At 45.8% G+C, this 27,153-nt stretch overlaps 1 protein-coding gene across 1 annotated transcript in view; it reads right to left on the bottom strand.

Annotated features, from left to right (window-relative positions):
- Nucleotides 1-27,153, bottom strand: part of LOC137439950 (14-3-3 protein epsilon) — a 71,084-nt gene that overhangs the window by 27,559 nt on the left and 16,372 nt on the right. Inside the window, exon 2 of the mRNA XM_068136236.2 lies at nucleotides 25,056-25,255. Coding sequence (XP_067992337.1) covers nucleotides 25,056-25,255 — 200 coding nt within the window. The remainder of the gene's footprint in view (nucleotides 1-25,055; nucleotides 25,256-27,153) is intronic.

Genomic DNA, 27,153 nt, shown 5'->3' with positions numbered 1-27,153 from the left:
TTGAAGGGTTATGATCTTGGTTGTTCAGTGCATGGTAAAGAGGCCATAACGTAGCTGAGAAGGACACACAACACTTTCATTCTTAGTATGCTGACAGACAGCAGTCACCAACTTATTCACAAGCTGCCAGATTCAATCATAACTGACAATGAGACTCGAGTCATAGTGCTGTGCGATCAGCTTATTTGACCTTATCTATGCATGAACAATTAGCCCAATATGCAGAGGCAGCAGTGGTTCATGGTCCAAGGAGCGTCGAGACGTGGCAGTGGTGGGCGCTTTTTTGCTTGCAGTTTAAGCGGATGGTCTGAGAGATGGTAAAGCATTTTTGTGAGTCTGTTGAATCTTGTTGCTTTACATCACCTGCATTCTGCAGCATAGACAGAAGCACCTTCAGAGTAGTAGGCATGGAATTTTGCTGACATTCAGAAGGAAATGAAGCATCAAAGTGGAATCCATCTGACTTAAGGATATCTTCTCGTAGTATTTTGGCATCCTTTGTAACAACCACAGCATCTCCCTCAATCACATTTCAGAATTTGCTTCAACATTTGCTGAATTTCCTGTTGGAAGACAAGAACCACATTCTTTCCATCACGGTGCTTTTGGGCCTGAGGGAAGTATTCAAAGACCTCTTCCTTCAATCAAATGTTGTGAATTATATTCATGATACCAAGGCAAGGAAGACATCTTTCATAAAGCTGACGCAGCTCAGAAAACCTGAAGTAAAAGATTACATCCTCAACTGAGGTTTCTACAAGACTGATGAGCTCTGTAAAGGCTCTGGCCTGGATCTTCTTCTCCTCAGTGTGAGCTTCTGAAGATCCCCATCTTAATCTCATTATTAAGCAGTGGCAATTTCTAAGTCCAGCCAGATAAGTCAGGTGATACTTTGCATCCAATGCAGCAAGGTCGCCACCTACAATCCTTGACAACGATGCAGTAACTTTTAGGACAGTGGCCATATGTGCCTCACATTCTCATCGGCATCTAGTGTCCTAAACCCATGAAGATGATGGCCTTCCTTCTTTCCACAGAAAATAGACATTCTTTGTGAAGGGCTGGCGATCACTGCATCGCTTCTTGTCTGCACCAGCACTGCTTTCCTCTGAATAATCTCTCCACACCTCCCTCTCTCCCTTTCATTCTGCTCTTTCTAATTTACCTGTGTTGAATTCTGGTGCATTTAAGGGACACCCCAGTTCTTCTGTGGAGGCCTGCTGACATATCACACATGCTATCCAATCCATTTTCTGCAGTCAGTCAAAACCTGAAATGTACAAAAATACATTTTCTTGTAAACTTAATTCCAGTAATTTCTGAAGCAAAATGTGATGACGGGAAAGAATCAGATGTCCAAAATACTAATATTTAGGTCCTGGGGCAAATTATTGTGTTTATATTGTTGTTGCAATTTAAACTTTCCTGCAACATGGAAACCATATGCACAAATTTAATGGGTTTTGAATCAAAATGTAGTATTTTTAAAGGGCTAGTAACTCATGGGACCAAGTTCAAATTGGATGTCATCCAGGTGACTCGTTGACATTGGTCGTCACAAAATATAATTTTTTGCAACTCCACGCTGTATAAACATATGGCCATGGACCCCAGAAGGATGACAGGCTGAGTTAACCCCACCTGGCATAATTCAATGGGATTCAAACTCAGGACCTTAGGATCCCCAGCCCACCACCCTAACTAACCATTAGGCCAACACCAGGTATATAGATGGGGGTCAAAAACGATATATACCACAATATTTCAAAAAATGTTGGACGAGTTATTACAAAAACAAAGGGGCGATATATACCCCTGGTCCTCACCTGGTAGAATAAACAGTATGCTGCACCGGCTAAGGGTATTTTAAACCAATTTCAATGGTTGCTAGAAGACAGGGCAGCATGTGGAATCATACTAACATAATCATAAAACTTCAAAAAAAAAATTTTTTACCTATTGTGGGGGCAATCCCCCAACCTCCAACCCCATATACCTCCTAAGACACCAATTTTTCTAATACCTTGAACAAATATTGGTACTTCATGGGTGATTAAGGTTGCAGTGAAGTTTCATCAAAATTGCGTGTGTAGTTTCTGAGAAGAATGCAAATTCCTATTTTGGGGGGTGGGAGGGGGTCAAACCTGGATCCACTTTGACCCCGGTAAACCCCCTTAGACCCCGATATTTTTAATGCCGTGAACAAACTTAGGTCACAACACAACAAATATAATTTGTGCCAAATTTGGTCGCACTCCCATCAGCGGTTTCGGAGAAGAAGTTTCAAGTGTTTACAGACTGACAATGCGCCATCGCATAAGCTCCCCTGAACTTCGTTACAGGTGAGCTAACTAGGTGGACGAGTTGATTCGGTGACGAGAACAAGCCGATTCGATTTTGGTTCACGTCCGGATCCAGATCAGGCCTATCAGTGAGTGGGATACAAAAGGTGAACTGTTCAGCATGGCAGAGGTATATGCACTCTACCAAATGCTGTTGTAGTTTCTGTATATAATTCACAGTAGAGATGCACTTCCACATCATAACAAAGATTCAGAACAAATAAAATGCCATCAAAACAGAATATTTTGGCATGTTACATCTCAAAGGTGTTATGCAAACAGAGGATATATACTCGTGTGTGTGTGTGTGTGTGTGTGTGTGTGTGTGTGTGTGTGTGTGTGTGTGTGTGTGTGTGTGTGTGTGTGTGTGTGTGTGTGTATATACATCAAACCCAGGACCCAGACCACGAATTGAACCCAGATCCTCGAACCCTCTCGTGTTCAGGACATCGATACTCCTATGGTTGTCAGCGAGTGCCCCGGAAGCATTGACGGAAAGAGAGTGGCAATCATATGTGTGGGAAAATTGCATACTCAGTCTCCCAGATAGCTCAGATGGCAGAGCACTGGTACGGTTTTCCAGAGGACCTGAGTTCGATTCCTGGTCTGGGCATGTAATTTTCCCACATATATTAATTTAATCCTGTTCATTAATCTATTAACCCTTTGAGTACGGATGACGTCCAGTGCCGCAACCCGCGAAAAAGTTGTGTACGGATGACGTTACTACATGTCATCGACTATACCTATAAATAGATCGTCAGTACGTGGTTGCATTCCCGTAATGCCAAATTAATCCCGTACCGGGGGTATTTTTATCAAAAAAAATCCTGTACTCAAAAGGTTCATTATTTTGTAAAAAATTATATTTTAAAAATTCCACTTTGACATTATGGGGTATTATGTGTAGCTCAGTGATCAAAAAAAAAATATCTCATTTTAATCCATTTGCAATTCAGGTTGTAACACAACAAAATGTGAAAAAGTCTAAGGGTGTAAATACTTTCTGAAGGCACTATTTTTTTGTGCAAATTACACTTCTAAGTTGGCTTCCAAAGAAAGTCTCCGACTGGCCATACTCCATCATGCAAAGCCTTTCTTTGTATTACGTGTTACCTCCCCAAACTCCGGTTACGGTGCCCCTCAGAGTCTCGAGAGGGAACGCGGCAGAAAGATTTGTTATTTTGATTGTTCTAATAAACCATGGTAAAACCACACCAATGCAATTGTGTAGAACAAAATAAATAATTGTATTAAGAGCTCTCACATACACAATAATAACACTCTTAAAGTACCATAAAAATATCACTTGCATGTCATGAACAATACATATGATGGTACCATCATTCCCCAATGCTCTCAAAGCAATAAACTCACGATACGCCAAACATGAGTGGAATGTAACAATCCCAAAGTCGGTGCACGAATCCCAACGCTGGGTGAAGGTCAAAGTTGTGCAGAACGGCAAGAACAACTGGTAGGTATCGGTGCGGCTGCGGACGAGGAGTTACGAGGTGAGAGGTCGGGCAAATGGCGGCATGGGGTAACGATCCCCCAAAACGTGAGTGCAATCCACGCCCAACGTCCACCAACGATTAAGCCGATATGGAAACAAACGGCGATCAACACGATGAGGTCGACATGGGAATTATGCCGATATGGAAACCAACGGCGATCCACACAATGATGTCGGTATGGGAATCCCAACGACAAAACACGATGCACCAGGCGGACAGCCTCCTCAAGGAAAAAGGGCTGATCGGCCTGTAATGGAGGCGCTTGCTTTCCCACCAACAACAGTTCACGCTTGGTACCAAAACCTGAGACGCAGGTTTAATTGCAATCACAATATGGGGCGATGTCGTGGGCAATCCCCAATTCATTCGCGACCAACATCGAGGAAGTCCACTCGCAGCCTCGATGCGACTCACGGCTGTCTCCTTCCACAGCCGACTTTCCTCCTCTCTCCTCTTCCTGTTTCTTTGCCGCGTTTTTCTTTTTCCTCCACAAACATTTATTTTTACCTTTTACTGAAGTCATCTCCATTTCACACAGAAATCTTAACAACAATATTACCTGAAACTAAAAATCCTACAAGTATATAACAACAACAAAGGTGGAAGTGACGAATCCGTAACACTCCCCACCTTCAAGGAAGAAAGTTTGAACATGATGAAAACTTTCTTTCCATACAAAAACTATCTTTAACAACCAAAAGTAATACTCACACCAATAAAACTACAAATCAAAACTATGGCTGATCAAGTCCCTTAAGCAACAAAAATTCCAAACAATGCACAGGCATCCTCAAGGCTAATTCAATCTGGACGAACCTCCTTCTGGAGATAATCCGCTCTTTCACGAGCCGCTCTCCGCTCGTTATCTTTCCGATAATCCGCTCTTTCACGAGCCTCGATCTTGTATACAAAAAAAAAAAAAAAAAAATCCATCTCAACAGGGTTCATCCGGTAGGGGTGTTGTTTCACAGGAATGGCCTCCCCCACATCAATATCATGATATACCATACCAGGTCGGTACGACCAGGTACATCTGTGAACAAATGTACCACCTTTAGATGGTACAAACTCAGATGGTACAAACAAATGTACAAACTCAAAAATTAGGTTGGATAATTGTCCTTGTTGTTCCCTCGTCAAATGACCTAATTTCTGGTCTGGGTTCCTTAACACTTCAGTGTTCGTCAATCTGGGGCAAGCCTGGTCATCAATGCTATCGAACTTCACACTGGCCTCAAACTCTGGATTCTCTTGCACACCGACTACAGGTACAACAGGTGAGACAGGAGCCATTTTTTCCACAGGCTTCCTCTCATAATATTTCTTAAGTCGGTTAACGTGACACAGCTGCCGCTTTTTCCGTCAGTTGGGAGTTGTCACCACATAATCCATTTCATTGACCCTCCTTTTGATGGCAGAGGGACCAAAATACCTAGCCTGTAGCGGCTGACCTGGAATTGGAAGCAACACTAGCACTCGGTCCTCAGGACTGAAATTTCTTATCTGAGAAGTCTTGTCATGTCTCTTTCATTTTGTCCTGTGCTGCTTTCAAGTTTCCTCTCGCTACTTCACAGGCCTTAGCCAATCTGTGCCTAACAGTTGTCACATACTCTTAATAGTTGACTGCGACTCCTCCTGTAGCCACTGATCCTTCACCAATTTCAATGGTCCTCAAACTGTGTGTCCAAACACAAGTTCAAAAGGACTGAATCCCAATGACTCCTGAACAGACTCCCTCATAGCAAACATCAATGAGGGTATTCCCTCATCCCAATCCTTGTCACATTCAAAGCAGTAAGTTCTGATCAAATTCTTTAATGTCTGGAAAAACCTTTCCAAGGCCACTTGGCTCTCGGGATGGTAAGTACTTGACCTCACTTGCTTCACTCCCAACAGGTGTACAATTTGCTGAAAAAGCTTGACATGAAGTTGGAACCCTGATCAGACTGGATGACCTTAGGTAGGCCAACCAGGGTGAATAATTTAATCAAGGCCTTCGCAATAACTGTCGCAGTAATTTTCCAAAGAGGCACCGTTTCTGAGAACCCAGTGGAAGCGCACATGATGGTCAGCATATACTCATGTCAAGCCGTAGTTTTAGGTAAAGGACCTACACAGTCAATAATGACCTGGCTGAATGGGTCTTCAAAAGCTGGAATCGGTTTTAAAGGCGCTGAAGGGATTTTCTGATTAGCTTTGCCACGAGCTGACAAGATTGACAATATTAACAGAATTCCGCCACCTCACGTCACAATCTTGGCCAGAAAAAATGTGCCAAAATTATTTCACACGTCTTGTTCACTCCAAGGTGCCCCGCCAAAGGTGTTTCATGTGCCAAACTCAATATCTCCTTCCGGAGAAAGAAAGTACCATGAAAATATCACTTGCATCTCGTGAACAATACATATGATGGTACCATCATTCCCCAATGCTCTCAAAGCAATAAACTCACAATACGCCAAAAGTGAGTGGAATGTAACAATCCCAAAGTCCGTGCACGAATCCCCACCCTGGGTGAAGGTCGAAGTCATGCAGAACGGCAAGAACAACAGGCAGGTATCGGCGCGGCTGTGGACAAGGAGTTACGAGGTGAGAGGTCGGGCAGATGGCGGCGTGGGTAACGATCCCCAAAACGTGAGTGCAATCCACGCCCCACGTCCACCAACGATTAAGTTGTTGAGCCGGAAACCATTATAAACAGTCACGTGAAAAAGTAAGTACACCCATGTAAAGTTTTGACTTTTTCAACATATTTCAACGTACAGCTATTTGATCTTCATTTCAACAATATTGATAGATAAAGGTGACATAATATAACAAACTAGCAGAGGTACCAGGCATTGCCGGGCGGGGGAGGGGAGGGGAACAGGGGGGAGGGGGAGGGGGAGAGGGGAGAAGAGGGGGGGATGGGGAGGGTGAGGGATGGGAGGAGGGGGAAGGGGAGGAGGGGAGGAGGGGAGGAGGGGAGGAGGGGAAGGGGGGGAGAGGGGAGGGGAGGGGGGAGGGGCCGGAGGGGGAGGGGAGGGGAGGGGAGGGGGGAAGGGGGGAGGGGGGAGGGGGAAGGGGGAAGGGGGGAGGGGGGAGGGGGAGGGGGAGAGGGGGAGAGGGGGAGGGGGGAGGGGGGAGGGGGGAAGGGGAGAGGGAAGAGGGAATAGGGGGGGATGGGGAGGGTGAGGGATGGGAGGGGGAGGGGGAGGGGTGGGGGGGGGGTGAGGGGGGAGGGGGAGGGGTGGGGGGAGGGGAGGGAAAGGGGGGAGGGGGAGGGAAAGGGGGGAGGGGGAGGGAAAGGGGGGAGGGGGGAGGGGAGAGGGGAGAGGGGGGAGGGGGAGGGGGAGGGTGAGGGTGAGGGTGAGGAGGAGGGGGGAGGGGGAGGGGGGAGGTGGAGGGAGAGGGAGGGACCCGGCAGAAGTACCCGGCATTGCTGGGAGGGGAGGGGAGGGGGGAGGGGAACGGGGGGGGGAGAAGAGGGGGGGAGGGGAGAAGAGGGGGGGAGGGGAGAAGGGTGGGGGAGGGAGGGGGAAAAGGGAGGGGAGGGGGAAAAGGGAGGGGCAGGGGAGAAGGGGAAGGGGGAGGGGGGAGGGGGAAATGGAGGGGGGGGGGAGAAGGGGGAGGGGGAAAAGGGAGGGGGAGGGGAGAAGGGGAGGGGGTGGGGTGGAGGGGGAAGGGAGGGGGAGGGGGAGGGAGAAGGGGGAGGGGAGGGTGAGGGTGGAGGGGGGAGGGGGAAAGGGAGGGGGAGGGGGGAGGGGGGAAATGGAGGGGGAGGGGGAGGGGGGAGGGGGAAAAGGGAGGGGGAGGGGGAAAATGGAGGGGGAGGGGAGAAGGGGAGGAGGAAGGGGGAGGGGAGAAGGGGAGGGGTAGGGTGGAGGGGGTAGGGTGGAGGGGGAAGGGAAGGGGGGACGGAGGGGGGAGGGGGAGGGAAGCGGATGGCCAGTCAACAATGACGTTGCAGTTCTCATGGTCGGAGAGCAGCACAACAATCGGACATAGTCCTGCATATTCGCAACAGCACGAAGCGGATTTTGGAGACTCACCGATCCTGTGACGTCCTCCAGTACCGGCGTTGCCGGGCGGGGGAAGGGAGACCCGTACATTCCCAACCCGTACATTCACCCTCTCGACTCAAGCTCACTCGGACAAAAGCCTCGCACAAATTACACCGTGAAGGCCCAATGGTCATGTCTATGCCACAAATCACGGGCGCACTGAATTGAAAATATATAGAACGCTCATACTCCGTGAAAAGTGAAGCCGCCGTGTCGCCATCTTGGTCAGCACGACTCAACCAACTCGCTTCGCGGATCTCGTTTTGTGCGGCAATAAACTGCTCCAATTGGTTACGGAAGGGTTGTGGAAAGACGTTTCACAGCTGTTTCAAAGACATTTAATTCATATCGCACAAAATCGATACAAAACACGATCGCATAAAAGGTGAAAAAACGTGTGACGTGTGACGGGATGGAACATCACGTGATCGCTCTGAGCGAATCAGTCTGGTGGCGGGAATGGAACATCACGTGATCGCTCTGAGCGAATCAACGAGCTGCTCTGGAACCGGCTGAGATTAGCGGGTACTTCGCTGAAATGCGCTGAGGTAAATATGAATAAAAAATATGGATCGTCAAATATTTTGAGTTCGGCCATGTTCGGCCATGTTCGTCCCAGGCTCAATGGCCATGTCTATGTCAAATATCAAGCACGTAAGCCTCTCCGTTTCGGAGTCTATCGGTAACATTACACACACACACACAAACTGTGTTTTATATATATATAGATAGATATCATGAAACATTTACATTTTGTAGTCCATTGTATAATTTAAATAAACATAAATGCAAATTTCGCATGTGGAACAAGTAAGTACACCCCTACATTTATCACTACTTCAAATACCTAAAATTAGAATCAGGTGCACCAGCTCAGGTGCAAATGATTAGAACATCATTAGAGAGGATCTTGGAGGAACCTGTCTTATTTAAACCTCAGACATTTCGTTTGGTTTGCTCTTTGTTGTTGAAGTGTGTGGCATCACCATGCCGAGATCAAAAGAGCTCTCTGAGGCCTTCAGAAAGAAGGTTATAGATGCCTACGAGTCTGGGATGGGATTTAAAAAGATCGCCAAACAATTTGAAATCAATCATTCGACTGCCCGGAAGACCTACAAGTGGAGAAGATTCCAAACAACTGCCAACTTGTTCAGGCCAGGCCGCCCGAGCATGTTCAGCCCGAGAGCAGACCGCAAGATGCTGAAAGAAGTCTCTAAGAACCCCAGAATGTCATCAGAGGACCTACAGGTAGCTCTTGCCACTGTTGATGTGAAAGTGCACGAGTCTTCCATTAGAAAGAGGCTGCACAAATTTGATCTACATGGGAGGTGTGCCAGGAGGAAACCTTTGCTGTCCAGAAAGAACATCAGGGCAAGACTAAAGTTTGCCAATGTTCACCTAGGCAAAGACCAGCACTTCTGGAACAATGTGCTCTGGACAGATGTGTCAAAGGTAGAGCTATTTGGCCACAGCACCAGAAGATATGTTTGGTGAAAACCAAAGACAGCATTTGACCACAAGAACCTGATACCAACTGTAAAGCATGGTGGTGGAAATATTATGGTTTGGGGCAGCTTTGCTGCATCAGGGCCTGGGCAGCTCACCATCATAGAATCTACTATGAATTCTTCATTGTACCAGAGGGTGATCGAGGATAATGTGAGGCCATCTGCCAGAAAGTTGAAGCTCAACCGAAGGTGGACCTTGCAACATGACAATGACCCTAAACACACCAGTAAATCCACCAAGGAATGGCTGAAAAGAAAGAAATGGAGGGTTCTGGAATGGCCAAGTCAAAGCCGATCTAAATCACATCGAGATGTTGTGGGGGGATTTGAAACGAGCTGTGAATGCAATTGTGCATGCTGTGCAACAATTTTTTGTTGAATAAATTATTGCAGTCAATTTTTCATTGTTTTTTGTTCAATTAGATCACCTTTATCTATAGATACTGTTTAAATGAAGATCAAATATTGATATGTCCACATATGTTAAAAATATTTAAAACATTTCATGGGGTGTATTTACTTTTTCCACATGTGAAATTTGCATTTGTGTTTATTTAAATTATACAATGGACTACAAAATGTAAATGTTTCATGAGATTTGTTATATTATATCACCTTTATCTATCAATATTGTTGAAATGAAGATCAAATAGCTGTATGTTAAAAAAGTCAAAACTTTACATGGGGTGTACTTGCTTTTTCACATGACTCTTATATTTATATATATTTATATATACAGTATTTATATATATTTATATATATATATATATATATATATATATATATATATATATATATATATATATATATATATATATATATATATATATATATATATATATATATATATATCTATAATTCCAGTAATCTCTGTGTGTTTGTTTGTACGTTTGTACGTTTGTTTGTTTGTTTGTTTGTCTGTGACCGCTGTTTCTCGACAACCACGGGTCCGATATACTTTAAACTTGCCAGGTACATTGCTGAGGACCCGAGGATGTGCCTTTTCAAGGTTTGAAATTAATCGGACAAGTACTTACCGAGCTATGGCGATTTAGCCGTTCGCCGTTCGCTTTGGCGTTGCGAATGGACCAAACCATTGCATGTAAATAGAGGGGGGGGTTCTGTGGTCGTTGCGAATGGACCAAACCATTCATGTAAATAGAGGGGGGGGGGTTCTGTGGTCGTTACTGCCACGTGGTTTCAAAGTTTTTTTTTGTTGTTGTTTGCACGCATGTTTTTTTGCACCCACGTACGGGCACGCCCTAGGATGTTTACACACACACACCCCTACACAAATTTTTTTTTTTTTTTTTTTTGGCAAGGAACGGGCACCCACGTACGGGCACGTCCTAGCTTATATATAGTACGGGCATGCCCTAGTATCTATAATTCCACTAATCTCTGTGTGTGTGTGTGTGTGTGTGTGTGTGTGTGTGTGTGTATGCGACCGCTGTTTCTCGACAACTACCGGTCCGATATACTTGAAACTTGCCAGGTATATTGCTGGGGACCCGAGGATGTGCCTTTTCAAGGTTTCATATTAATCGGACAAGTAGTTACCGAGCTATGTCCAAAAAACGATTCAACCAATCAGAGAGCAGCGAGCTATCACGTGTGCCGAACGTGCCGAACAGACTCTGCCTCGGACGGCACATTTGAGAGCGTATTCATTTATTTCACGTTGGCAAACTATGTTGGCGTTAAACTATGTTTTAAAACTAATTAAAACTACTTTGCGATTCATCGTAACTGCGATTCGTAACTGCCGTTCGCTTTGGCTTTGCGAATGGACCAAACCATTTCATGTAAATAGAGGGGGGGGGGATTGTCACCGTACTCGCAAGCCGTTCGCTTTGGACCAAACCATTTCATGTAAATAGAGGGGGGGGGATATAATTTTAGATATAGATATAGTACGGGCATGCCCTAGTATATATAAAGCATGGTGGTGGAAATATTATGGTTTGGGGCAGCTTTGCTGCATCAAGGCCTGGGCAGCTCACCTGCTTTTGTTATTGTAGTCTGCATTCGCACTGGCTGGGGGTGGGGGTATGTACGCATCCAGGTGTAGTTGCTGCATGTGGATGTGTATGTGCCCCTGCTGGCCCACCGTAGCTGACCGTATCGAGGTTGAAGGGCCGAAACGGGATGACGCTGAGGACCTCGACTGAGGACCCGGTCAGTGCAGCACACTTGTGACCAGGTGTGTTTTGAACTTATGTTTGTGCTGGGGCTACCAGTGACTCCCAGGAAAGACTGGGTGGCGACCAGGAATAGGCTGCTGACGCTGGAGAGACAACATCGGGGGTAGGGGGCGTTGTCAGCTGGATGGGTTGTGTGCGTAAGGTGGGTGAGGAGGAGGTACAGCAACGCAGTGCCTTTGAAAAGGGGACACGTAAGACGGCCGGGAGAAACAGCCAGGTAGCAAGCCACAGTGTTGTATGTCTTGGGGTTGTACTTCAGCAGGGAAAGGATGTGAGGAGGAGAGTGAAATGGCCAGGTATGGGAGAAAGGGAAGTATAAAGGTGGGTGTTTGAGTGTTCCACCATGTTTGTTTGGTGCTGTGGATTCTGGATGTGGAGGCGATTTTGTTGTTGTAGTCTGCATTCGCACTGGCTGGGGGTGGGGGTATGTACGCATCCAGGTGTAGTTGCTGCATGTGGATGCGTATGTGCCCCTGCTGGCCCACATTAGCTGACCGTATCGAGGTTGAAGGGCCGAAACGGGATGCTGCTGAGGACCTCGACTGAGGACCCGGTCAGTGCGGCACACTTGTGACCAGGTGTGTTTTGAACTTATGTATATATATATACACAAAGAATTAAGTTAAGCACCCCTACACAACGAATTAAGGTAAGCACCCCCTAATATATATTCTTTGTGTATATGTATACATTGGCATATATTCTAAGGTATGTGAGATCAAATAATGATTGGTATGACATTAGCAATTATCCATTGATGAAATGCAGATGAGTGCACTCATCTGTGACGCCCATCGCTCGTGCAGCACGTGTTATCATCCACGTGGTCGTGATTTTCTGTAAAGGTAGCTAGAGGTCTTCTCAGAACAATGACTGTACGTTAGAAAACATAAACGTCATCCACACTGTCCGTGATGGACCTATAGCTCCATACTTAAATTGAGGTGAAAATATGCCTAAAATTCCCAAAAAATTTCACCTTAAATTATTCAGAATAAAATATTGAAAACGGCATGATTGTTATGTTTTTATGTGACCATAATATCACTTCTCCAGAAAATATAGCAATATCATGGGTATATTACACTGTTTTGAGGACAACAAACTTGTAATGTGCGAGGTTGTAAAAAAACGGGGGGGGGGTGCTTAACTTAATTCTTTGTGTATATATGAATGAATGAATGAATGAATGAATGATCGTTTTAAGGCCGGGGGTTAGCCTTGCGGGCCCCATGACAATCATGGTTCCCTGTTTGAGGCAATGTTTTTTTTTTATGGCCGGATGCCCTTCCTGAGGCCAACCCTTGGTCACGCTCTTACGATGCGCAGGGATAGGGTGTACCTATTCTAAATCGGGGTACACACCGTGACCTTTATTGAAGGAAATGCCGGTAACAAAATAATGCACGGTAAAATATAAAAACACCTAAATGGAGCGCTCCTACACGGACCCGTATACACACGTGGAAAAATAAATGTGAAAGTAACAAAATGCCGTGAGGTGCGTTTGCCTGATACTCAGCTCCGGCCTCGATGAGCCCTGTGGTGGGATCGGTCGACGAGAGGACCGCGCGTCGAAGCGCTCAACCAATGGCGCTGGTCAGTCATTGCGAGCACAGAGCCGTGCCGCAGGCAGCCAAACATCTTAGCGCTCAATCTCGGGCCAGCCAGCACAACACGAACTCCAGCTCCAGCTCCAGCTCCAGCTCCCCGAACACGAGCTAATGGTATCATTGTCGGTGCTCAATGTCCTGTTTCCTGCTGCTTTCATTTAGTGTATATTTTAGGTGCGGAGTGCATGGTGGGTGTGGTGTGTGTCATAAAGAACCAGGAGAAAAGTACAGAAGCTATTTACACACAGGGGATTTATCATTAATCCCTAACTAATTACCAGAACCCCACCCCTCGTCATGGAGACAAAGATGTACTCTTAGACGACATCCGGTCTAAAGGGATCCCTACATATGGTCCACAGGGGACGGGGGGGGGGGACAGGGACGGGGGACGGGGGACGGGGGTTCTTCTTCTTCATTGCGACATTCGCAGCACACTACCTGTACAATTCTACCTGGACTAAGGTATTTCATTGCCGACCCCCATAAACTTAACATATTATGGTCGCACGGTCCTCTAAGACTGCAGTTTGCATCCGGAGCGGCTAAGGGCCAAAAAGGTCGTAACGTCCACCAGTTGATTTGTGTATGAATCGGAAACTTAGACACCAATGCAGCGAATCTGTCTGACAAGATTGGCAGAACAAGCCCATCGGAGATCCACTTTTAAATCATTTCAGCGCAAAATCACAGACCACATAAAAGTTCATCAAACGGGGATTTATTGCAACAAAATGTGGGGGGTTGTAACAAATGAATAAACTACACTGTTGGCCATAAAGATGGAATAAAATATTTTTGACATGATCCCACAGTTTCTTTGGTATTTGACAGTCTCCATGTAAACAAAAGGGTAATTGAGTGATTACATAACGTTTCCCCATTACACAGGTGATATGATAACATTGAAAAAATGTGTATTATGTAATAAGTTTTTTTTGTTAGGGACTATAAAAGCCCATGCATGTGATATTCTGTCCCTTTCCCTGATTCAACACTGTGTTAAACGAAGCTGGTTTTTTTTCGAGTTCCTTGTACCGTTTGCAAGAAAAATCGGTAGAGACGTTCCCTGGGCTCTGCCTGGTCCAACGGAACCAGCAATACGCGAGAGAGTGGTAGCACTGCGGCAGGAGGGCTACAAACAGAGTGATATCGCAGATGTCGTCGGGATATCACAGAGTACAGTCTGTAAGATCCTGAAACGTCAACGTGAGGCGGGGAATTTGCGGCCGTGGAAACCTCCAGGACGTCCAAGATTAACCACGAGACGAGATGATCGCCAACTGTTGAATCTCTGCCGCAGAAACCGGAAAATGACGACGAGTCGTCTTCGTCGCTTGTGGAGGAGACATCATGGGATCCACGTTTCCCGGTCAACCGTTAATCAGAGATTGCTCCAACATGGTTACCGAGCACGACGGTTGACTAAATGTCCACTCCTGGCTGTTCGCCACAGAGTTGCTCGTCTTCGCTGGGCTAGGGAGCACAGAAGGCTTCATCCTGGACACTGGCGACATGTTGTCTTCACGGACGAGAGCCGCTACATCCTTGACCGTACAGATGGGAGACAACAAGTTCGTCGATTACCTGGGGAGAACCTTCGTGATGACTGCATCCACAAGACGACTCAAGGTGGTGGCGGCTCAGTGATGATATGGGCCGGCATCCATTATGGAGGGAAAACTCCACTGGTGGTTCCGGACGGAAACGTCAACGCCGTCGTGTACCGGGATATCTTGGAGTACCACTGCCTTCCACATGCAAGACGAGTGTATGGACACAATTTCCGACTGCAGGATGACAACGCTAGACCGCACAGGGCCGCTGCAGTAAGGGAATTCCTTGAGGCAGAGGGCGTGGAGCAGTTGCCATGGCCAGCTTGCTCGCCGGATATGAACCCCATAGAGCATGCATGGGATGCCCTAGGCCGAGCCATCAACGACAGAGATGTTATTCCTCAAACTTTGCAGGAGTTGGCCGACGCTCTGAGAGAAGAATGGGATGCTTTGCCTGTTGACGTCATCAACAAGCTAGTGGACAGCATGCCACGACGTCTGCACGCCCTGATTCGTGCCAGGGGTGGACATACCCGCTATTAGTGACTGAGTAACAACAAGGACTCTACTGTGATGCAAAGTGATCCATGAAATCACCCCAAAAAATGTTATCTGGAAAACTGACAGAGATTAAAAAGAAATGTGTCATGATCCTTAATTTACTGTCTATTGTCGTCATTGTCGTTTTACGCTCAAGACACCAACCGATTAGGACTGATAATAATTAATAAAAATCACTGTCAAATGTGCGTAAGAGACAGAATAATAAAGAAAAGTGGTTATGTGCACCATAAATGCCAATGGTAATTTAGATTGAAATAATGATGCGATGAAAATTTGTTGAAAAAAAAAAATTCCATCTTTATGGCCAACAGTGTAGAACGGCACTCATTAGAGAGAATACCTCCGGCAGGTTGGCCATATCACTCAATGGTGAAGAATCACTTTTAAAATTCGACAAGCTGGATCCGGATCTTCACCAAAATTGAATCAATTGTTTTGTCACACACCAAACCTGCCCACCAAGTTTCATCCGAATCAATCCACAACTTGTTGAGATATCGTGTTCATAGACACAAACAGACAGGGTTGAAAACATAACCTCCATCCACTTTTGGTGGTGTAGGTAAGAAAGACAACACACCCTCGGGATCTCAACAGCTTAAACATTTATGGCCTTATACTCACTCACTTAGGGCACATGGGATAGAAAATGGGAGAGAGAGAGAGAGAGAGAGAGAGAGAGAGAGAGCGAGGAAGAGCAAGAGGGGAGAGGTAGAGAGGAAGAGAGTGAGAGAGGAAGAGAGTGAGAGAGGAAGAGAGTTAGAGAGAAAAATAAAGAGAGAGAGAGAGAGAGAGAGAGAGAGCGAGGGAGAGCAAGAGGGGAGAGGTAGAGAGGAAGAGAGTGAGAGAGGAAGAGAGTGAGAGAGGAAGAGAGTTAGAGAGAAAAATAAAGAGGGAGAGAGAAAGGGAGAGAGAGAAAGGGGGAGAGAGAAAGGGGGAGAGAGAAAGGGGGAGAGAGAAAGGGGGAGAGAGAAAGGGGGAGAGAGAAAGGGGGAGAGAGAAAGGGGGAGAGAGAAAGGGGGAGAGAGAAAGGGGGAGAGAGAAAGGGTGAGAGAAAGGGGGAGAGAGAAAGGGGGAGAGAGAAAGGGAGAGAGAGAAAGGGAGAGAGAGAAAGGGAGAGAGAGAAAGGGAGAGAGAGAAAGGGGGAGAGAGAAAGGGGGAGAGAGAAAGGGGGAGAGAGAAAGGGGGAGAGAGAAAGGGAGAGAGAGAAAGGGGGAGAGAGAAAGGGAGAGAGAGAAAGGGGGAGAGAGAAAGGGAGAGAGAGAAAGGGGGAGAGAGAAAGGGGGAGAGAGAAAGGGGGAGAGAGAAAGGGGGAGAGAGAAAGGGGGAGAGAGAAAGGGGGAGAGAGAAAGGGGGAGAGAGAAAGGGGGAGAGAGAAAGGGGGAGAGAGAAAGGGGGAGAGAGAAAGGGAGAGAGAGAAAGGGAGAGAGAGAAAGGGAGAGAGAGAAAGGGAGAGAGAGAAAGGGGGAGAGAGAAAGGGGGAGAGAGAAAGGGGGAGAGAGAAAGGGGGAGAGAGAAAGGGGGAGAGAGAAAGGGGGAGAGAGAAAGGGGGAGAGAGAAAGGGGGAGAGAGAAAGGGGGAGAGAGAAAGGGAGAGAGAGAAAGGGAGAGAGAGAAAGGGGGAGAGAGAAAGGGAGAGAGAGAAAGGGGGAGAGAGAAAGGGGGAGAGAGAAAGGGGGAGAGAGAAAGGGGGAGAGAGAAAGGGGGAGAGAGAAAGGGGGAGAGAGAAAGGGGGAGAGAGAAAGGGGGAGAGAGAAAGGGGGAGAGAGAAAGGGGGAGAGAGAAAGGGAGAGAGAGAAAGGGAGAGAGAGAAAGGGAGAGAGAGAAAGGGGGAGAGAGAAAGGGAGAGAGAGAAAGGGGGAGAGAGAAAGAGAGAGAGAGAAAGGGAGAGAGAGAGAGAGAGAGAGAGAGATAGAGGGAGCGGGGGAGAGATAGAAGGAGAGAGAAAGAGAGAGAGATGCAGACAGAGAGATGCAGACAGAGAGAGATGCAGACAGAGAGAGATGCAGACAGAGAGAGATGCAGACAGAGAGAGATGCAGACAGAGAGAGATGCAGACAGAGAGAGATGCAGACAGAGAGAGATGCAGACAGAGAGAGATGCAGACAAAGAGATGCAGACAAAGAGAGATGCAGACAAAGAGAGATGCAGAGAGAGAGAGAAACATGTGCTATGAGCGATTCTCATGCAAGCGGTGTGTGTCGAGCGGCTGTGTTTCAGTATTTAACTGTATTTGGTTTCATGTTCACAAATAAACGATTGTGTGATGTGTTATCCTAGCGAGCCCAACAAAAACGTCAAAGCATGGTCGATGGCTCCCGGCTCCGCTGTCCTATATCTGTGACCTTTAAAATTTCAGTCTTGAAAACAGACGCGAGTGTGCCCATGGAAGCCGTCAGTTACTGGAAGCGATGTGGTGCGCACGACACTTCTGGGTAAAAACGACATTCCACTACTGTTGCTGATCATGCTGCAGATTTAAACTTGGAATAAGGAGTGAAAATACCATGGGTTACTGAAAAAGAGTCGGTTTCTATTGGCAACCTGCTGCGATTTAATGTTGAGAAAGGCTTTCGTTAAGGGCCTCCTCTTTAAGGCCTGCATTGCCTCAAATCATAATACCATTAATCCTGCACAAAAGATCATCAACTGTGGCCAATTAACTTGTAAACCAATGCAGAACAAACAACCGTGGAGTAAAAAAATAAAAAAATAAATATGAAATGACACCTTCCACTGAATATGCCTTTTCAGCTAATTTTTGTGTACAAACAGGTGCAGATAATGACTCGAAATATGTACGTTTCATTTTCAAGATGTGAACCCTTCATTATTACATTGATAAACTATCATTGATAATTGGAAACTTTGATAAATTGATGTTTCCAATGACCACATTCTTCATCAATTCTGAGGCTCATGGGTAATGTTAGGGTTGTTAAGGTTAATGCATTCCCCACATGCCAAGCCATGCCCTCCAAATGTGCAGCACACTTTTGTCGATCAAAAAGAAGTATCGAGATCAAAAATGTTGACAAAGGAAAACAAGTTGAAGAAAGCAATTCCTCCTGGGGCTCATGATTAGACTTTAACGTATTAACCTCAAGATAACACTGACATTTATCAGGATTCAGGACACAGTACAGGTGTAAGGCCAAATATTCATGGAACACACATTTATGGCAGTATTGGTGACAACAATGTACACATTGATCCATCAAAACACACCCATCTGCTCTCCCCCCCAATACCCAAACAACTCTGCCACCTGTGTATATGTAATAAATAGATAGTTCCCAAACTCAACTCTTAAAATTAACAAAAGCTAAATACTGCACCTCCCTCCACCATACATTGATCTTCTAAATTGACAATTTCAATTGGGGGAGAGAAAACGGCCGACACCTTTCCAAGGGAAGATCAACTCCAAGTGTGGAGGTGTTCAACCATGCATGGTATGATGACCTCACATTAGTGTGACACTTTGATGGCACCTTTGGAATAAGAACAATAATAACAAGAAAGAGCAATCAGAGATTGCAGACCCTCGCCAGGACGTGTTTTTGGTGGTTTTTAAGGCTTTTGTGTGAAAACAAATAGGGAGGCTGAACCACGTGACAGATGACATCACCATTATTGTTATTTCTCCACCAATTTATCCATAGATGATGCTCAAGAAATTATCTTGATCGGATGAAGTTTTCTACTTTTCGAATTGTGATGTCATAATGGAGGCACCTATGACATCATCTTTAACATATGTTATTCCCCATGGAGAGTTCTTTGCAATGAGCCGTGTCTCCATTTTTCTATGCAGCGCTTTCGGAGATAGAGGTGCAAAGTTTTTCGGTTTTTCCAAGATGGCAGCCGAACCACGTGACCTATGACATCATACAACAACAACAACAACGGCATTTTAAGGCCATTTTCCCTGCAAGAGCGGGGGTTAGCCTTGCGGTCCCCATGACAATTAATTATAAAGTTATATGACGTCTTATAAAGTTATATGACGTATAATAAAATTATACGACGTCATAATTATCATTAAAATATTATAAAGGAAGAGCTGCACCTATGGTGAAAATTTCCTGTCAATCGGAACAACGCTTGCAGAGAAAATCATATTTATTCAGTGCGGACAAGCAAATAGACAGACAAACGGACTCAAATGCAATGCCCTCTCCTTTGGCGAGGGTAATAATAAATAAAAACACTTGGAATGATTATTGAAACAAAATTATTAGAAATATTAGAAACACTTAGAATGATTACTTAGAATGATCCTGCAGGATTATTGAGTGAGCCAGAAAGCAGAAAGTCATTCTTGCCTCCAAAAACGCAACACAAGCTAGCAGTGTTCCCCAGATAATTATTATGCACATTACGCAGCGAGATAAATAAATTCCCCTGTGATCTGTGCATCTGGCTCAACAGAGCAAAGGCTGTCTTGTTTCAAAGCAAAATAAATAAATTCACGAACAAGGACCAAATGCCTATTTGCATTGACGCCTCAATGTAAAAATTCTCAAAGGGTGCAAATCACTTCGGGCGAAAGGGGGAAAGATTGGGAAAAGTGCAGCAACAATCGGTGCAAACGAAATGTATTTGGGAACCCCAATTAGCATCAACCAGGAAAAAAAAAATGTCTACTTCGTTTCCCTGGCATCCTCACCCTCAACTCATCCGTTTAATTCTTAAATCATCCCGTTGTCCTTTCATTGCACATCAACATGGAGGTTCCACGTGTATTATGCCATACCTTGAACATGGGTTTTACAACATGGCTGTGCCACGCAGGTTACCGCAGCGCTGCAAGAGTGTTGGCCCAACACCCACAGAAATAATCTCCCAAAGCAGGAACCCCTTAGAAGGATACGGAAGGAGCACACACACACACACACACACATATATATATATATATATATATATATATATATATATATATATATATATATATATATATATATATATATATATATATATATATATATATATATATATATATATATATATATACAACAACAACACAACATGCATTTTAAGGCCATTTTCCCTGCTAGAGCGGGGGTTAGCCTTGCGGTCCCCATGACAATCTTCTCCATTTTGCCCTATTTTCTGCATCTCTCCTTGTTAACCCCCTTGCCCGCATTTCTTCTTCCACCATCTTTAGCCAAGTCTTTCTCGGTCTTCCCCGTCCTCTACTTCCTTCTACATCAATTTCCATCACTCTTCTCAACCAGTCACTTTCATCCTTCCTCAACACATGACCAAACCATCTCAGCCTGTTCCTCTTCACAGCATCAATCACAGGCAATATTCCCATCATCTTTCGCAATTCATCATTTGTCTTCCTCTCTCTCAACGATACTCCGCACATCCATCGAACCATTCGCATTTCCACCCTTTCCAGCCTTCGTTGCTGCTCTACGTTCATTACCCATGTCTCGCTCCCATAAATCATAACACTTCTCACACATGCAGCATACACCTTTCCCTTCAGCTTCAGCGACACTCTCCTCCTCATCAGCACGCCACTCAGTTCCCGAAACTTCTTCCATGCACATCTCACTCGAGCAACCGTTGCCGAGTCTGATCCACCTTCTCCATTCAGCATGTCTCCGAGGTAGCAAAAGGTTTTCACACCTTCCAGCTTCACGCCGTCTCCAAGATCCAACTCAACATTTCCTCCATCTGCAGCTCCCTCTGTGCACACCTTACATTTGAATGTAGCTGCCACACTGGTAAATGACCCTCTCAGACCACTACATTTTTGATGAACCCACTCAGCGCACATTGTACATTGAATGGAGTTCACTCCGACACCCTTCCTGCACACAGCACACGGCCACTTCCCAGTTCTTTCCACCTCACCACATGCTTTACCACTTGCCATCACCTTCGTCTTTCCGATATTCACCTTCAGACCTTTTGTCTCCATACATTCCTTCCACTTGTTCATCTTTTCCTTCAGTCCATCCATACTTTCCGCAATCAACACCAGATCATCTGCATACAACAACTCCCACGGTAAACCCTCCTTTACGTTCTGAGCCAGCACCTCCATCACAGCTACAAATAGTAGTGGACTTAGTACCGACCCCTGATGCACTCCCACCTTCACCTCAAACTCACCACTGTTCCCGTCCTTCGTCCTTACAGCTGTGCGCGCTCTTTTGTACATTGCCATCACTACTCTGATCAACCATTCCTCCACTCCTAACTTCCTCAATGCCCATGTCAATACTTTGCGTGGAACCCTATCGAATGCTTTCTCCAGATCAACAAACCCAAAAAACAACTTCTTCCTCTTCTCCATGTACTTCTCCTGCAACTGCCTCACAATGAAAAGCGCATCTGTCGTTCCTCTTCCTGGCATAAATCCAAACTGCATTTCGTCGATCTTCACTTTCTTCCTTATCCTCCTCTCCAACACCCTTTCCAATACCTTCATTCCATGCTCCAATAACTTTATCGCTCGGTACGAGCCACACTCCAGAGGGTCACCTTTCCCCTTGTATAGAGGGACGAGGGTACTCAGTTCCCAATCCACTGGAATGCGGTCTTCTTTCACCACCAGATTACAGATCTCTGTCATTCTCCTCACACCCCAACTTCCTGCTGCCTTCAACATATCTCCCACAACTCCCGTCGGCCCTCCCACTTTTCCACTCTTCATTGCTGTTATCGCTTCCTCAACTTCCTTCTCAGTTATCTTCTCTGCCGGTCCTAAAACTGGGTTAATCTCTATGTTGCCATCCCATTCATTCTCTGTATTCAACAGCATTTCCATATATCTTTTCCATCTTCCTTTAATTCCATCTGGGTCGACAACGATTTGTCCCACTTCATCCTTCAAGCAACTCACCCCCATCACGTCACACCTCTCTTTCGCTATGTGCTTTGCAATCCTGAATACTGCTTTCTGACCCTCTTCTGAATCCAAGCGTTCTCCGAACATTTTCCTACATGCCTCCTGCGCCTTTGCTACCTCTTTCTTTGCAGCCTTCCTGGCTGCCTTATAACTTTCATGCTCTGCTGTTGCTGCTCCCGTACCCTTCGCCTTCTGCCACTCCTTGAACTTCTTCCTCTTCTCGTCAATCCTCTTTCCAACTTCATCATCCCACCACCATGTTTCCGAGTGCCTCGGTGGTCCTTTTGTCCATCCACATACCTCACCAACGGCTCCCAACAGACTAGCTTTCATTGACATCCAACCACTTTCAAGCTCAACCACATCATCCTCTACCCTACTCAGCCTCTCTTTTAATGCCTCCCTTACTGTCACCTCTTTCAACCTCCACACCTTCATTCTTGGTTGGTACTTCACCCGCCGAGCTCTCCTCGCACCTTTCATTTTTATGTCGCAGACAACCAAGTGGTGCTGTGAAACAGCCTCCTCCCCCGGGATCACCTTTGTGTCCCGGAGGTGCCCCCTATCTCGCCTACGCACCATCAGGTAGTCAACGGTTGTCGTCGACCCACCTGACGTGTATGTAATAAGCTTATTATCCTCTTTCTGGAACTGAGTATTACAAATCAACAAATCAGCTCCATCAGCAAACTCCAAAATCCTTTCACCTTCTCCATTTCTCACACCATATCCGTAACCCCCATGAACTCCCTCAAAACCATCCATACTCCTTCCCACATGTCCATTCAGGTCGCCTCCTACCACAACAACTTCCTCATCTTTCACGTTTTCCATCAGCTTCTCTATCGCACACCAGAACTTGTCCTTCTCTTCATTGCTTCGACCAACCTGCGGAGCATATCCCGAGATGACGTTCACCAAGAGCTTTCCAATCATCATTTTCACCATCATCAACCTATCACTCACTCTAGTCACACTCACCACACTGTCTACAAACTCCTCAGAAAACAGGACACCAACACCATTCACGCCCTCCGGGCACCCTTGCCACACAAACTTGTATTTCTGTCCCTGCCTACCCTTCACCATTCTCACACCACTTCCCTTCCATCTCGTCTCTTGCACACAACATATGTCCACTCTTCTTCTGACCAATACTTCCACCACTTCTCCTGATCTCCCTGTCATTGTCCCTACATTCCATGTCCCAAACCTCAGAAAGCGATCTCCACTTCGGGCTGCACCCTGCCAATATGTAGTTGTAATTGTCATGGTTCTCTTTTTGAGGCAATGTTTTTTATGGCCGGATGCCCTTCCTGACGCCAACCCTCTTAGTCGTCTCTTACGACACGCAGGGATACGGTGTACCTATTCCTCCCAGGGTACACACTGGGAAACGTTTAAAACATGGAATTTCTGGGTGGGGGGGGGGCGGGGGGGGGCGTCGTCAGCATCACGGCTGCAGTTTAGACATATTCCAACAATATCCAAACAGAACCATGAAAACCATGAAAAACAATCTGGGAAAAGTCTCCAAGCGAGAACGTGGATTTGAGAAGGAAGGAGCAGAGGCGGGAGAGAAACGAGATACAGGGGGCGGGGCACAAGCCGAGACGAGGAGGAGAGCGAACAAACGTGTCCGGGAGGGGAGAAAGAATCAATATAGAATTCTTTGTCTCGGGAGGTGAGGTGAGGGGGAGAAAATAAAATAAAAGAAACAAGCAATACAGCGGAGGAAATAACCCAAACCGACAAAACACTGATGGGGGAGGGAAGCCCCAAGTTACCAGGCCGCGCACGAGGTACGACTCAGAAAACGATTAACTACACACAAGTTTGTACGAATTACAAACCAATACCAACCAGAATCACACAATAACACGTACACAGCAAAATAACCAGTGGAAATTTGACAAAGACAAGAATGGGAAAACACTTAAACTTCGATGCCGTGGAGAGCTCGAAGTACGCTTCACTCGCCCGAGGAACCGGAAATCCTTATATATATATATATATATATATATATATATATATATATAGTCTAGTAATATTTCTCGAAGAAATAGAAAAAATATATATATAAGTGTACAGGAGCACACAAACACCAAGCCACATCAACAATACCATCAACAACTCATAAGATATCCATTTGTGTGCGTTTTACTTCATTTAAAGTCCTCAATGACACAGATAGACATGCAATATCACAGATAGAGCAGGGATCTGCAATTTGTTCAGGGTACATAGCTTGCCTACTCTTTTGAAAGGACACAGTGGCATCTTTAACGTCCACCAACTAATGCCAGCATACGGGTCCACCTGATTAATGTCCATCTTATGGAAGACCTACAAATTGATGCTCCGTCCTGCCTGCGAAAAACCAGGGCAGCAGTTGCACGAAGGCGCGAGAGGTGTCCAGTCCCTTGGATGGATGATTAGCCGGATGTCCCATCTGCTAGAATTAGCCGGTGAACATTAAACATCTCAGGGTGTATTTCGATGAACAGCAAGTGTGTTATCACCAGCACCCTGAACAAATTCCAAATCCCTGCCCTAACCACTGCCGGGTAGGCAATGGCAAGCCACGCAGTAATTGAGCCACCGCGTTTCAAAGCTTTCAAGGGTCTGTTCGCTGGGTTAATTTAGACAACCACCAGAAAATATCTTTCAAGTTCCATTCGATATAAATGGAACAGCACAGGTACACGTTTGACCCAATATCACAACAGGCCTGACACTGGCTCTGAACAATGAAATATCACACGAACTAAAATTCAAACTCAACGATTCAAACTTAAACAGCAAACAAGTCTGCCTCCCCTCACCAACCTAACTCACAGTTTCCCTGTAATCACGGACAAGCTGGAGCTTCTCTTCGCTGCCCTTGCTCTCCTCTTTCTGTTCAATTGAGCTGATGATCCTCCAAGATGCGCGCCGTGCTCCAATAACGTTCTTGTAGGCCACCGAAAGCAAGTTTCGCTCCTCTACAGACAGCTCTGTATCCATTCTGGCAACAAGTTTCATGTTCTCCACCATTTCTGCAATGAAACGACAAAAGGACAGGAGCACACAAGTCAAAACTATGGGGAAAACATAAGTTAATAGGAGCAAAGTTGAATATGGGAACTCTGTTCTAAAAGTGAAAATTCATACTTTGGTGTTAAACGTTTTCCAAGACAACAGCACATTCTACAAAAGGGAAAAACAAAAAGGTAGCCCATATTGGCAACAGGTACACTGAGCAAACTGTAGAGAGAAGATTCGGACATTTTGAACACCGTGACACAAGCCTATCGGCTGGGCTGGATAGCCTAGAGGTACGCACACTCACCTCTGAGCTGTCTAGCCTGGATTCGAATCCAAGACCAACTATACAATGTCATTCTGGTGTTTCTCATGCAGGGTGAGGAATAAACTTGTGCGCCGTACCTCGGATGGATGGTATGCCAAAAGGACCCGTCTCCAAATACTGGGGGTGTTGGTTAAAGATCCCATGGTGTCCATCACAAAGACTCGGCAAGTGATCGCCAACACCCTGAACAAATTCCAAAATTCCGACACTAACCTAGTGTTTGGTGTTTGGCTTAGTGGTTAGGGTGCCGGCTTGGGATCCTGGGATCCTGGGTTCGAATCCCGGTCGATCGCTGAATTAACGCCAGGGGGGTTGACTCAGCCTGTCATCCTTCCGAGGTCGGCAAATCGAGTACCAGTTCACTGGTAATTCACTGTGTGTCGCAAGAGGTGACTAACAGGGTTGGCGGCAGGAAGGGCATCCGGCCATAAAACATTGCTCCAAAAAGGGGACCACGGTGCCCGAAAAAGGCCAACCCCTGCTCTGCGGGGAAAGATGGCCTCTAAAGGTGGTTCAACCTACAGGGGGCACTGCATCAGCAGCATCCACACTACCAGGAATGATGCAAAACTGTAGCAACTAATGCACATTAAAAAATAATTCTTGAAATACGCCCTAAACAAGGCCGAGAGCCACTAAATGTGAAAGGCCGCAGAGAAAAAAAAAAAACTGGCAAAACCTTCACGTAGTCCTGAAACAATCTCTTCACAGGACCAGTGTGCAGGAGGGTATAACTAGGCCAGGTAGAAAAAAAAAATCCATTTTTCTACCCCCATTGAATGAATCAAGCCTATTGCAGCACACAATTCACCAAATAACTTCTCACACATTAATACTATTTTTCAAATTATTCTTTTTCTCACTGTCCATCCACTGATCTTACACCTCCTAATCCTGAGAAGAACCTTTGGCTGTGCCTTACCCTCTCTGCTCCCACCTCTTTTTTTTGTCTTGTACCATACTCAATCTCCATCTGTCAGGCAACATGGACCAGCTTTTAACCACTCATCCCAAATCTCTTCCTCATATGTGGCGATTTCAATTGTCACCATGCCAATTGGCGGGGTGTTGGTTCCTCTCTCACCAGCCACGACACTCAAGTGAAGGACTTCTGTGTCTCCATGGGACTGACTCCATCTGTAAATCTTTGTGACCCGGATTTCTCCCAATAGCAAGTCCTCCCTTCTGGATTTGGTGATGACAAACCCTTGCAAAGGTCGCCTGCTCTTCCTCTGCTGCAATTGGTTCATCTGATCGTATGCTTCTGAGAGTCAACGTTTCAGTGGTTATCCTCAGAGAGCTGCCTCAACACCAGAAAGTCTGGAAATTCACTCAAGCAGATTAGCAGGAACTGCAAGCATCTACTCGTATCTCACTTCAGCACTAGACTCCTATACGTATATTATATATTTTATCTACTGCCCCATTAAGCGTGGGATTTCTTCCAAGAAACATCGTCTCTCTTGTGCACAGATCCATTCCTTGTCTTTAGTTACACTACTCTTCTTCCCGCACATGGAACACTGAAAAATGTGACGTGGCAGTTGCTTTGAAACAACTTGCCTTCTCTTCCTGGAAGTTCTC

This window comes from Myxine glutinosa, chromosome 14 (assembly GCF_964187855.1).
Source record: "Myxine glutinosa chromosome 14, kmMyxGlut1.1, whole genome shotgun sequence".
Taxonomy (NCBI): Eukaryota; Metazoa; Chordata; class Myxini; order Myxiniformes; family Myxinidae; genus Myxine; species Myxine glutinosa.
This window is presented reverse-complemented; position numbering and strand designations above follow the sequence as displayed.